Source organism: Ambystoma mexicanum, chromosome 6q, assembly GCF_040938575.1.
Source record: "Ambystoma mexicanum isolate Mex_15411 chromosome 6q, UKY_AmexF1_1, whole genome shotgun sequence".
NCBI lineage: Eukaryota > Metazoa > Chordata > Amphibia > Caudata > Ambystomatidae > Ambystoma > Ambystoma mexicanum.
Window position 1 is genome coordinate 655,649,557 of NC_090937.1, and position 12,626 is coordinate 655,662,182.

General features: G+C 43.8%; 1 protein-coding gene across 11 annotated transcripts in view; it reads right to left on the reverse strand.

The window, feature by feature from the left end:
- BLTP1 (bridge-like lipid transfer protein family member 1) overlaps positions 1–12,626 on the reverse strand; it is a 2,946,455-nt gene that overhangs the window by 2,070,247 nt on the left and 863,582 nt on the right. For all 11 annotated transcript variants that reach the window (XM_069631149.1, XM_069631145.1, XM_069631146.1 and 8 more), the window contains exon 25: positions 9,747–10,027. In XM_069631149.1, the coding sequence (XP_069487250.1) occupies positions 9,747–10,027 (281 nt within the window). The remainder of the gene's footprint in view (positions 1–9,746; positions 10,028–12,626) is intronic.

Consider the following 12,626-nt stretch of genomic DNA (forward strand, 5'->3'; position numbering starts at 1 on the left):
AGCAAGCAATTGCTCTCTACAGACAGCTGCATCACGCTTGCCAGAGCCCTTATATTGTCCAAACTGGACTACTGTAATGGTCTCTACATTGGGGCTAACAAACAGACTATCCAAAAAATCCAGGTCCTACAGAATAATGCCCTGAGAGCCGCGCTTAAGATCAACAGGAAAGAGCATATCTCCTCTATAAGAAGAGAATATAAATGGCTATCCACTCAGGACAAAATCCAACTCAAAATTGCCTCCCTTACTCACAAGTGCCTCAATAACATGGCACCACCCTACCTCATGGACAGGCTACACTTAAGAACCTCACTTAGACCAACAAGAATGGTCAATGCGAATTGCCTCTATGTCCCTCGCTTTAAACGTGCCACTATTGGAGGACATAGCTTCGCAGTCAAAGCAGCACAGCTTTGGAACTCCCTACCACATGACATAAGAGAACCCCAGCCCTTTGCGAAATTCAGGCAGAATTTGACCAAGTGGCTGAGAGCTAATGGCATCTAACTAATCCGACCTGCTTGACCTGACTGTCCCTACTAGCGATCCACCTGCATGCCCCAGCTCTGATACCACGTTCTGTATTTTACACCAATGTATATTACTGTACTTATTCCACTGTATATCACCTCCACATTGTTAAATATTCCTGTACCCTTATCACCTCTTGTCTGGATCTAGCTCCAGCCCTGCTCATTCTTGCTTATTGTATACTGCATTATGACCATGCACATGTACCTGTATATATTTTATTTATTGCAGAATGTACTATGATTATGTAGATGTACCTGTAACAAAGTTGAGCATATTCTTGTCTTGTGCGCCCTGATGCTCCAGGGCTTGGTGCGCCCTACAAATAATAAACTAAACTAAACTAAACAAGCAAGATGAAGGATTTGGCCTGTGTGCTGGCCAAGCGCAGGATTGCTATGGGCTGGAAGGCGGCCCACAGGCCCAAGGTAGAGCTATGGTGGGCGGACCTCTTGAGGTGGGCGGAGGCGGAATCCGTAGTCTGGCATGAGGCAGTCACTAGAGGGGGTGAGGAAGAGATAGGGCCCCTGCTGGCCTGGCGGCAATTGGTGGCCTCTATGGCTAACCCACACCAGGGTCATGATGAATCGGAGGGCTCGGACGATGAGCGCATACGCACTGCGCTACCCGATAATGCTCCTGCGGTTGACATGGAGGATCCGGCTCTAGTTTAAGGAGGGGGGGGAGGGAGTTGGGGAATTATTGTGTTTAATATGATGGTTTAATGATGCTTCTATGGGCTGAAACAGTTGTATTGTGTGGTGTTTTGTTTGGTTTCTAAAATAAAATAAAAAATTATTTAAAACAAAAAAAAAAGCTTGTCCATACCTAAACCCCTTAAGGGACTCTGAGAATAAAGGTAGGTCTAAAAGTGCCATCTCCCCATCCCCTAAGCAATCTGCTAATACAGAGTCTTAACAGAAAAGCAGTAGCCTTTGGCTCAGCTGAGCCCTCTTGTAAAAAGACTGAGGCTCTTAACATTGGAGTGAGAGAGGTCCACTTAGGAGACATCTCCATAGAGATAAAAGGCATTTACTGCCACTCTGAAGGGCACTTGGGTGTAGCACTCATAGGGATAAAGCCACTAGGCCCACAAAGCTAGAGGTCACTGATGTGACCCCACCTTCAGTTAACACTGAGGTGAAAGAACCTCTTGAAAACCCACCTAGAGTGGAAGTGGTTCACTCTATGGATATAAACTTAAATGTTCCTGTCCAATCTATAACACTGTGTAAAAACTTTGTTGAAGTCACGTGACTGCCTTCAGCTGAGGCTAAGGCAGAAAGTCGCTCTGAAACCTCACAGACAGTCTTGACCCACTGCTGTGGAGGCAATTCCTAGGGCTGACAAGAACCTTAGCGTTCATGTCACACACCCTGTGTGGTGTATGTCCTTTAGAATAAAGGCCCCTTCAGTTAAACCTGTAGTGGCTGAAGCATTTGAAAATCCCCTTACAGTGGAAGTGGTTCCTAAAACTCTAAACATGGGTACACCTGAAAACCCATTTACAGTGGAGGTGATCCAGATGGATGTAAAACGCTTAAGAGTGTTTAACAAACCTAAGATGACCCCAAGGTAGGAATTCAGTTTTCCCCTTTAGTTCAGAGTGCCCAGAATGAAACTTGTACAGGGGCCAATCCATCAAGACATGTCAAGAGTGCAAACAAATAGTGGGGATTAAGTCCACGTAGGAATTTAAATACACCCAGCTAAAACATTGGATCTCCCCTCCACCCCCCCCAACAAAGAAGAAGCCACCAGGCAGTTGACCCCATTCGAAGTCTACATGACAACAGACACAGCAAAGACTCCAGAAATATATTCTCCAATCAGTAAAAAATTCTTGAACGATCAGGGCAAAGAAGTTCAATGGGGATACATGAAACTATGGGAAAAGACATTGGGAGAGACCATAACAAGAAATCAATGGGTAAACGTCTAGATCAAAATTCTGAAGATAACACGCTCCATACAGATGAGAGAGATGTGGCAGAAAGTTATAATGCAATGGCACTACACCCCAGAAAGACATCAGGCAATGTACCCAACCGCTAGCGACACATGCTGGAGGGGATGCCCTACAAAAGGAGACTGGAAGCATATATGGTGGAATTGCCCAAGTCTTCAACAATTTTGGGAGGGACGTGAAAACCCAGACAGGAAAAATTATACAAATGGCAGAAGACCTACAGTAGAAAGTATGGATGGCAGACATGCGGGACCCAAACCAAAGAACCTATGCAAAAGCACAATCGAGGGGAGTGATGACGCTGATTATAGCAGCATGGCTGACGGTAGGCAAGCAATGGAAACAAAAAGACCTGCCATCCAATTTTAGCTGTCTATTTGATACATTAACAGACGTTTCTCGACCTAAAGAAAGAAACAATGTTTCAGCAAATAACCAGCAGCCAGTTATGTGACATAGGATGGAATATCATTTTCGGGACTATGGCTTGATTTCATTTTTTGCTGTGGATAAGCCTCATCATTTGTTTAACCACTGGAAAATGTTTGACACCTGCAGCAACACAACATGCTAGCAGTCTTGTTTTCCGATACCAGCCTACCCACATTCACTTCGCATGAGCGATGAGCAGTATAGAGTCCATGCAATCATACACATTCACCCACTTCCATTTGGGCAGTTCTGGGTGAAACAATACAGGATATATAGCAGAACTATCATATAAATTCAGGTACAAACTATAGGTAATAGATGAGTCAAGAACTTTTTCCGGCTAGTATCCTTGTTTCGGAAGTATACAGGGATATGTCAAGGGTTAGGCTTTAGATTTTTAGCCAAGGAAATCTATTAAATCCTGAAGATGACATGGAAGACTTGCAGGACATGGCAGAACATGCCTGTTTTGTTTAATACCGCAACACGTTTTTGTTTAACAAACAGCTCCCAATAGAGTGGATTAACAAGACCCCCTGGAGGCATTGAGCAGTTTCAGATTCACCTTCTCATTTTAAAGAACATTCTCCATATAACACTGGGACCTCGTCAAGAGGGTGTATACAATTATGCCAATAAATATAATTTCACTGCACCTCCAAATGAGGATATCTTCTACTGGTTGACAAACACTGTAGTATTTGATGGAATGTTTTATGCTATGTTGATAGAAGATCCCTGGCGAGAGTGATTCTTGGCAAGTACATGGAGATGACACTTTAGCCAAAGGATGTAGCTTTACTCATCTCGTGTATTTTTGAAATTATACCCATTTTCAAACAACCTGTAGCAAGAATAACATCTCCTTTTCCCCAGATTGTGAAGCCAAAGAATGTAAGTTCTGAGATAAAAGCAAAGTGAAGTAAGCCATGCTTGGTGGTAGAAATCACATCACATATGGTTCCAGTATGTTAGCATCATGGGGAATACAATCAAATGAGTGCAATAAGAGGTGCTTTGGGTCCAGTGTAGGTATTTACAAAGTGTGGGCTTCACACAACACTTCAGAATACTTTGCAATCTCAATTGATAAGCTTTACCATTCAATGGTTAAGGGTATAAGGTTGGACTCAGTCATACATGACATTGACAGAGTATATCCAGCAATTGGAAGGCCAATGCACTAAATGTTACACAAATAGGGAAGCCTAGGCATAAGCAATCCAAGGAACAGACAACATCTTCACAGTCCTGGCACGATGCTGTCTCAGCAATACAGTATCAAGAAGATCAAACCATAGAGAGAGGGTTCTAAGCCATAGATGACAGCTTCAATGCACTAAAACAAGGCATCTACTTCCTTAGAGATCTAATTGTGGAAATGATTGCTATAATAGACAAAAAACGTTAATATTATAAAGATTGACCAACAGCCCTCTGCAAATCCTTTAATAAAAGTGACTGCCTTACTAGACACACTCTCTCAAGGGGCATTTCAGATTGGAACTCACTGATTTTTCCCATTTAAATCGGGGAACTAAATATATCTTCACAAGCAAGAGAGCAGATCGTATCAGACACCACATACACACTTCAGTATAGTGACAAAACAATTTTTGGCACCGTCAGCCTACGCTACAGATGTAACATATTTTACAATCCATGGAAACTTGCCTATTTCATTACCTACAAATCCCACTACATTTTGTTTTTGCTGTACCCTAAATAACATTGAGCAACACTGGATCAAGACATTGTATGAAGTCGCTTCCACACATGCCTGACAAAATAAGTTCAATGTCAAATTATCAGGAAAACGAAACCCTGCAAACTGCCATCAAATCCTACGATTGGTACCATGAGTGCAGAAAGCAAGTAATTTGCAAACATGTCTTTTCTGCTACCCAAGCGGTCCTACATCTTCCATTAATTTCAATGCTACATGTGTGGTGTTCCCGTGGGAATTGCCAGCCTCATCACTGTCGCTCATGTGGTCATTTCGTGTGGAATCATTCTCCAATCACCATTTCATGCTGAAACAGCGTAACTGCAATGGTCTGAAGCCAAATGTAGGCATCTCCAGATTCCATGACTGTCATTCCATGACTGTCGTTGAGATTGGCACACCTGAAAATAACACATCAAGCACATCAAAATAACAACTGCTGAGATATTTCAATAAGCAGCTAAGAAAGCAAGGTACCCGACCAATTCCATCCTGGATGGTAATCAAAAGAGGTCAGCTGGCATGACCACAATCCTTAAAAACTCTACTTTGTCTGGAGTTGCCTCAGTTCTAGGAACAACCACAGATTGGGTAACACAATCTGTCTTCAATACAGTACCTGGCATTCTAGACTTGCTGTCAAGTGTGGGCACTGGCATTTCACCTTTGTTTTACATATTTGCAGCTAGAGTTCCCTTTCTCTTCTGGAGTGAAAAACAACAGAAAGCTTGAGGGCTGGAATCTTCAATGGTGAACACAACTACAAGAACATTCTGCTAGAAAGAGTTACATCCGCAAAGACTTTGGAAAGTCACTTCCTGCTTTGTTCACATCAGTGAGCTACAGAGAACATTATCTCCTTTCATCATCGCCAACTCGGTTCAGGAAAAACCACCAACTGGTAATCTGAGCAAGAAAACGTCAGTAGCAGCTGGGATACTCATACATTCCATCTGCAAAACATTACCAGTGCCTTCATTGAGCAGCCTGCGAAATACAACTGTGGGAGTGCTTGTCGTTGATTGCAGACCATGGGGTTGAACTGCTGCAGAGAAAACTCAGCCTCATAAGTCAGTGCACAGACTGAGGAAGAAGACACCTACATGGAAATGGTACCAGTCCATCATGCATGAATGCAGCAATACTGGGTGATGTGCAGTCACAGCATCCTCGTCTGTTGGCTCCAGGATTTATCCTACTAGCTACCTTTCTGCAGAGCAGAATGTGCCTGAAAATGTTTATGACCTTTACCTAGATCAGCATGGTCTTTGAACAAGATCTCTTGGCCGTTTTGAGTGCCGTAAGTGTCGGGGACTGGACAATCCTCAGAATCATCTTAACAAGAGACTAATAGGGTGGGCACACCATCATAGGTTTTACTCACCACCATATAAGCAGGTACTGTTTGCTTATCTTCCTTGGCCAATACAATAAAGAAGAGAAACTCTCATACACAGGTACCCATGAGGTTTCCTTGCATTTCTTCGCCAAATGCAACTTTGTTGAATATTTCTGGCTGATTATCACAGTCCCTCCTCATCCCCCTGCCTTCCCCTATCCTCTAATGCCCCCTTCTATATAGTTAAGCCAAAATAACCATCTGTAGGTTTGTGGTAAAAAAAAAGCGATTAAAAGAATCTGCCAAAAAGAATTCGGCAAAGTTGCACTCAGGGAAAGTGAGGAATAGCATGCATATTAATCTATTGAGAAACTCAAGCGTTTCTGCAGAGACACTCCTGCATCCTTTTCTAAAAATACTTTCCTGCAGGAAGTCCGAAAAGAGACAATGCTACATGTGTTCCTGCCTAGCTGATGGAAAATCTCAGCGACTTGGCTACATAGCAGTTGTTGTTTCTTAAATGTTTTCACTTTTCTCCCTCTGCTCTTAATTTTCACATGTTCACAATTTAGTTAATTTTGTGAATTTAAACTCCCAGCTAGGCAGCATAGCCTTTAGCCACAAATGAAACATTCCTGTTAACTTTAACAGAGATCTGTTTTACAAATGTCCATCCACAAATATTGACTCTGCCAGCATGCTCATCTCAAGCACAACTGGAAATATACATAACACTACTGAAACTTTTCAGAATGCATTATGGCGTTAATGTGTTCACTGGAAACCAAATAATTGATGCATTTAGAAAAAGCATTTCTTTCCATGCGGGGAAAAACACAAGTTAAACAGTGTTGTTGCTAATCTGCTCACCCTGTCCAGTTTGTAAAACAAATAATGATCCGTTTTATTATAATTAGCGCGTAGCAATGTGCAAAGTCCAGCCCAACATTGATAAATAACTAACCAAGATTGAATGCTTAATTAGGATACGCTGACAGTAGAAAATGTTATGAAAAAAACACGGACGTCTTTTTACTTTTGGCAAAAGCCAATCTTGCTCAAACATGCAAGTTCATTCGTAAGTGATAGATAATGACAAGATCAGTTCAATTCAAATATATCATAGATGAGGGCTATCCCCAACTCTGGGGGCTGCAAAAAAGGCACAAAACAACAGAGACAATTGTCCCACCAGGCATAATTTGTAAAGCTATATAAAATTAATTTCACAATTCTTTCAACATTCATTCCAGTGTGGCGCTAAATCTCAGTTATTAATCGAAGACAACAGCAATGATGTCAAATTAATCACCCTCTAAGGTCTCTCCAAACATTACAGAGGACACTACTCAGAAAAACTGAGTGAACTGAAGTACATCTCATTAAACATTTTACACAAAAAGACAATAAAATCACATATTAAAAACATCTGGTGGCTAAATTTACCACAAGGTCCCGCATTGGAGCCCTGACTGCAGCTAACAGAAAGAAACTATAGCCTCTCTATGGGGACCTTTTAAACCAGGGTCTATGTATATCATACGGTAAACAAATACTCCTGTCGGGCCTTGCAGACACAGGCATTTAAGTATTCATTATATTGGGGGCTTGAGTGTTGGGCAGTTAGTAGTGATCAATGAGGTCAGTGGACAAAGACAACCAAATATTGTCCCCAAGAAAATGTTTTTGAGCATCCATGTTCTATACCATCCCGGTACTACCTTTGTTGATCCAATAAAAGCCATAGCTATTGTAAGGGTGCAAAGGTACGAGTCTGACACAGTGGTGGCATATTTCTTGGCAAAGACTTATTTATATATAAAAGTAAACAAATGAAAAACCTATCTGGCCAGAGGGTTGCCCTACCTCAGCAAAAGGACTAAGTCAGGATGTCCAATAAAGTAAAATGTCCACCGTCCTGTGTCCAGACCTATTTCCGCCCCTTACACTCCAAGTTAACTAAGGAAAAACTGGGTGTCTCATTGATCCAGAAGGAGGCTTCTCTCGCTCTGGATATTAAGGTAAATGTTCAGTTGTTGATGAAAAACACAACTAAAAGTTCTTAATGTCCGATGCTTTTCCAAACGTGTGCAAAACACAAGATTAATGGGGAATCCTCTTGTCCTCTCTTCCCTTTCAGAGTTCATTGTATTTCCCAAAACACAATGTCCAAGAATCACAAAGGGGGGTGGGTGGCTTCCTTCCCCTGCTATTTCTCCAATGCACAAAGGTATACTTAAGTTTGGTTCACTATCCTGCCAGACTTGACTTTAGTTGCTTATTTCACAAAAACAGTTCCCTAGTATAAAGTTCTTATTCCAGAAAATGTTCCTTATTTTGAAAGTGGGTCCTGGACACCTCATCAGTACTTCTCGCACCGCTCTCTCACTCATGTGGGTCCCAGACACCCCTGACCGGTGTGTAGGTTCTCTCTGTGTGGGTCCCAGACCGCTCTGTGTTATCTCAGTTTTTCCCAGACTGGTTGCAGGCTATGTTTGGCTCTTGTGGGCTTCCAAAACTCAGTACTAGTCCCAGATACCGGTGTTCTGCTTTTGCAGGGCTTCCTCAATTTCGTATGGGTCCCAGATCCTTCTCTCAGGTATGCTGCTTGCCGTACCCAGGCCTGGTTCACTAACCTGAAAGGCACTGGTTCTCATGTGTTCTTGCTATTTTTCCCCATGTATTGGTATGAGGGGGATGGGGTGCTTCACTCTTCCCCCAACCGCCTCCTTCAGTACTCTAACTCCAGCACCTGCTACAGTAACCCAGGTACCTTTTGTGGCGTTACCGGCTTTCTGGGGAGGCTGTGCTGAACTGCTTCTTCTGACTGCGGGCTGCTGCACGCCTGCCAGCGGTCTCTGCATGTCTTCAGAACATTCCCAGGTCTGGTCCCTCTCAGCTGGTGTCTCTAGATCTGACTGTGTGGTCCAAATCTAGGTTTTCCCCCGGGCCTCCGAATCTCCAGCCTGGGCAACTGCTGACAGTGTGTGCTCGACAAGGCTCTGACAGACTTTCTTGCTCTCTGTGGTGAGCCTCCAACAGGATCTCGGTTCCTCCAGGGAGGATCTACCAAAAAGCATAGTCCTTCTTCCCTTTTTATCTCTGGCTCTAGCCCTTGATGACTGTACCACATATTTTCGTTCAGCAGTGGGCTTTTGCCTCCTTGGCTATTCTTCTTTGTGTCAAGTCTATGTGGGTTTGTTTCACTCTTCCTTGTCCCTGTATGGTATATAAAGATTGGGTTAGCTACACTACAGAAAAACATAGGTGCGTGGGGTACCACAGAGGGGTAAGCGTAAAGAGACAATAGAGATAGGGGGGGTCTGTATACTGCATTCTCCCTAGATATTCATCGCTGGTCCCATGGAGGGTTTCCCTCCCCATGAGATCCAACTGCTGAGTATCACCCGTAAGGGTAGTATTAAGTAGTGGCCTCACCACCCTGGCATCATGGGAAGGGGCTCCCCCCATGGGAGCAGTGACAATACCCTGGGATTTGTCAAACTATTTACAGCAAACACAAACCTGAAAAAAACAGTCTTGAAATTAAAAGAAACTAGACCAGATATTTACAGAATGTTCTCTGCCTGGCATAATTGTGCAAGAGCTAGAAAGCAAAATAGGCAATCACTGCAAACCCCATTCAAATACACTTCCTAAAAAATGTTTCCTTGATTTTTACCAGTTAATGCTGTTTGAAGGACATTCCTTGCCAATGCTCCACATTTGCAACGGAATACACATACCTCCTAGTCCTGCTGTCATGTGTTTCTAAGAAATGCCGTTGCACCTCATGTTTGGAAGGATGGTCAGCAGCTAGAGCAACATCAGTGGTAATAAGTCCCAGATTGACAGATCCAGCTTCAAGCCAGTAGGCCCTGCGTAGCACTGCAGGCTGGAGACCAACTTTGCAGCTATCCAGCTGCTCAATGTATTGTCTGAGCTGCACATCTTGAATTGCTGCACTGATGCCCTCTCCAACAGCCCGATTATGAAGGTTACAATTTGCAACACGAATTGCACTCATCTAAGTAAGAGGGAAAGAAAAGCCAATGTTAACAACCAACTTTCTGATAGATACTTAATTTTCAGAGTAACAAAGACATTTTGCGCGTGGTACATGCAATTGTAAAATTAGATCTCCTGCACTCTATGTTCTAAAAGAACATATTACTTACCTCGTGGCAATGTCCTTTCTGATGCCAGGCCAGCTACAGGAAAACAGCATTGAGGAGGCTGCTTCCCACTTGACCAGGCCCTGCCATACAGCCACCACCTATTTCACCAGTCCTCCTTAAGCTTTCTCATCACCGGCATCCTCAGAAAAGGACAAGGACCTCAACTGTTTGCGTCTGTTGGGGCCTGATAGAGCCAAGGGCCAGACCCACTATCCTGTATTTCACATACATAGTAGTTGCTACTACTACTTCTTAACAAAAGACATTACCATGTGTCATCTCTCTTCACAGTCTATCCCCAACCTCGCTAAGGTTCAAATGGCCAAGCCCTAGGCAGCCCTGGCAAGCTACCCTTGCAAAACTCATCAATATTTCCCTTGCCCCATCCAACACCCATTGACCACACGCCCCCAACATCTTATAGTACCACAACCTTGACTCCATCTTCATCATGGAAACATGGTTTAGCCCATCCTCCATCCATGTTTTTGACTTCCTTCTAACGCTCAGGCAATTGCGGCCAAAATGCCGACCGGCAAGGAAGGGCAGAAGATGGGATGGTAATCATCGACAAGAGCAATAGCCCATTCTCCATCATCCCCTCTCCCAGAACAAGTTATTTCGAATCATTTGCATGCCGTTTCCCTTTATCGCACACAGAATACATCACATTCCACCTCACCTGCAGAGCACCTCATAGGAGGGACTCTTTCATTGTCAACATCTGCAATTTAAGCTCCTTTGCCAAATTAGCACACACTAAAAAGTTTGTTCTCTGACATTTTAACAACCCTGTGTCTCATGAGAACAACCACACTAAGCACGCTTTTCGCAGATGGACCTTAGGAAAATTGTGCTCTCCCCGACGCACAACAAAAGGCAACACCCCTAGACGTAGTCTTTACATAATCCCCCTCATCAGTGGCACACTCAACTGGTATGACCATGCTGCTATCCCACTATCACCCATTCGACTACAGCACACAAAGGTCAGGCTAATCGCCCTTTCACGCAGCACCACTCATTGAAAACCTTCCCAGTCAATTAACTAGAAGCAAACTTCACACATTTCCACACCACAAGGAATGCCTCTGTCCTCCTAGAATTAATCAACAACTCTGCTATGAAACTGGTGGACACACATGTCCCCCTAAAAAACAGCCACACTAAGACTAAACCATTCCCCCTTTGGTACACACCCAAAACTCACCTCCAACAAACACTCAATTAGAGCTCTAGAGAAAGGGTGGTGAAAAAACTGGAACCCTGAAGATCTTAACAACCTCAAATCTCTGAGCCAACCGTGGGATTCTTATAACTTGGGCCAAAGCTACTTACTACACCACCACCATCACGGCAGCCTTTAACAGGAGTGTGGTAGCCAAGATCGGGCCTCTTCCCAAAGGCCCCCTCGGCATCCACCTAGTTTGTAGCAAATAAGGAGATTAGACACAGACTGATGGTAAAACAAGCTTTGTGTATCAGCATACAGAGTGGGCAGATGATGGGCAGGAAAATACAGCAGGACAAACGTCCGGGCAGGCAGCACACAGAGCTTCTCTGAAGGGGCCTCCCTTAGAGTGCAGAATATATAGCATATCATAATCCAACACTAATATAGCATTTTCCCAATGGGGCTGGGGGGGGGGGTGTTACTTAGCATGACATTTGCAGACATTTAGCAATAACTGTCAGCATCTTACTTGTGACAAAGCCAGACGGGTACATTGTGTTGTAATATGGATAAGCGGTATTCGAAGAAACACTACTGTCATCTACCATATATGCTGCTGATGCTACATTTGTAGAGGGCAAATGGAAGAGAAGTTTGACGTGTCCTGTTGCCTTGTTATGGGGTCTAATCTGCTTCAGGCGGGGTGTGGGTATAGCCGAGGAGCTGAGTGCAAAGGGAAGGAGAGGGAGGCTCTGAGGCCTACATGTACTAGAGCGGCCCAATGTAGCCTATCATAGAATCCTGCCACATCAACCCTCGTTTGGTCATCCCTGAGCCAGTGCGTAGAAGACAGGGAGCAGGATTGGGGTCTAGTCTCAATCAAAGGTGCCCATGTACATGAGTGACATAGGGATAGGCACAGGATTAGTCATAGAAAGGATGTCACTTTAGAGACAGACAGTCGGCTTCCAAGGGACCAATTCAAAAATTCATACAGTTCGGCATCAGACATTTGTCCCAACACATCTACCATATCCCGTTCATTGGAGGCGTCTTCGGACGCGTCCTCCTTGAGCAGAGGTGTCTTTATCTCGAGTGCAGTAGCCTAGCCTCAGTGGGCAAGTGAGACACCTGTTTAGCACATGGTAGGTAGCACAATCGCATTAAGCAGGGATTCCACATATGGTGCACTGAGAATGGGAGTACATCTAAGATGCACAGGGACATGGAACGGATTTTGCTGGTCGGACAACTGGGAGGACAAAGTGTCCTTT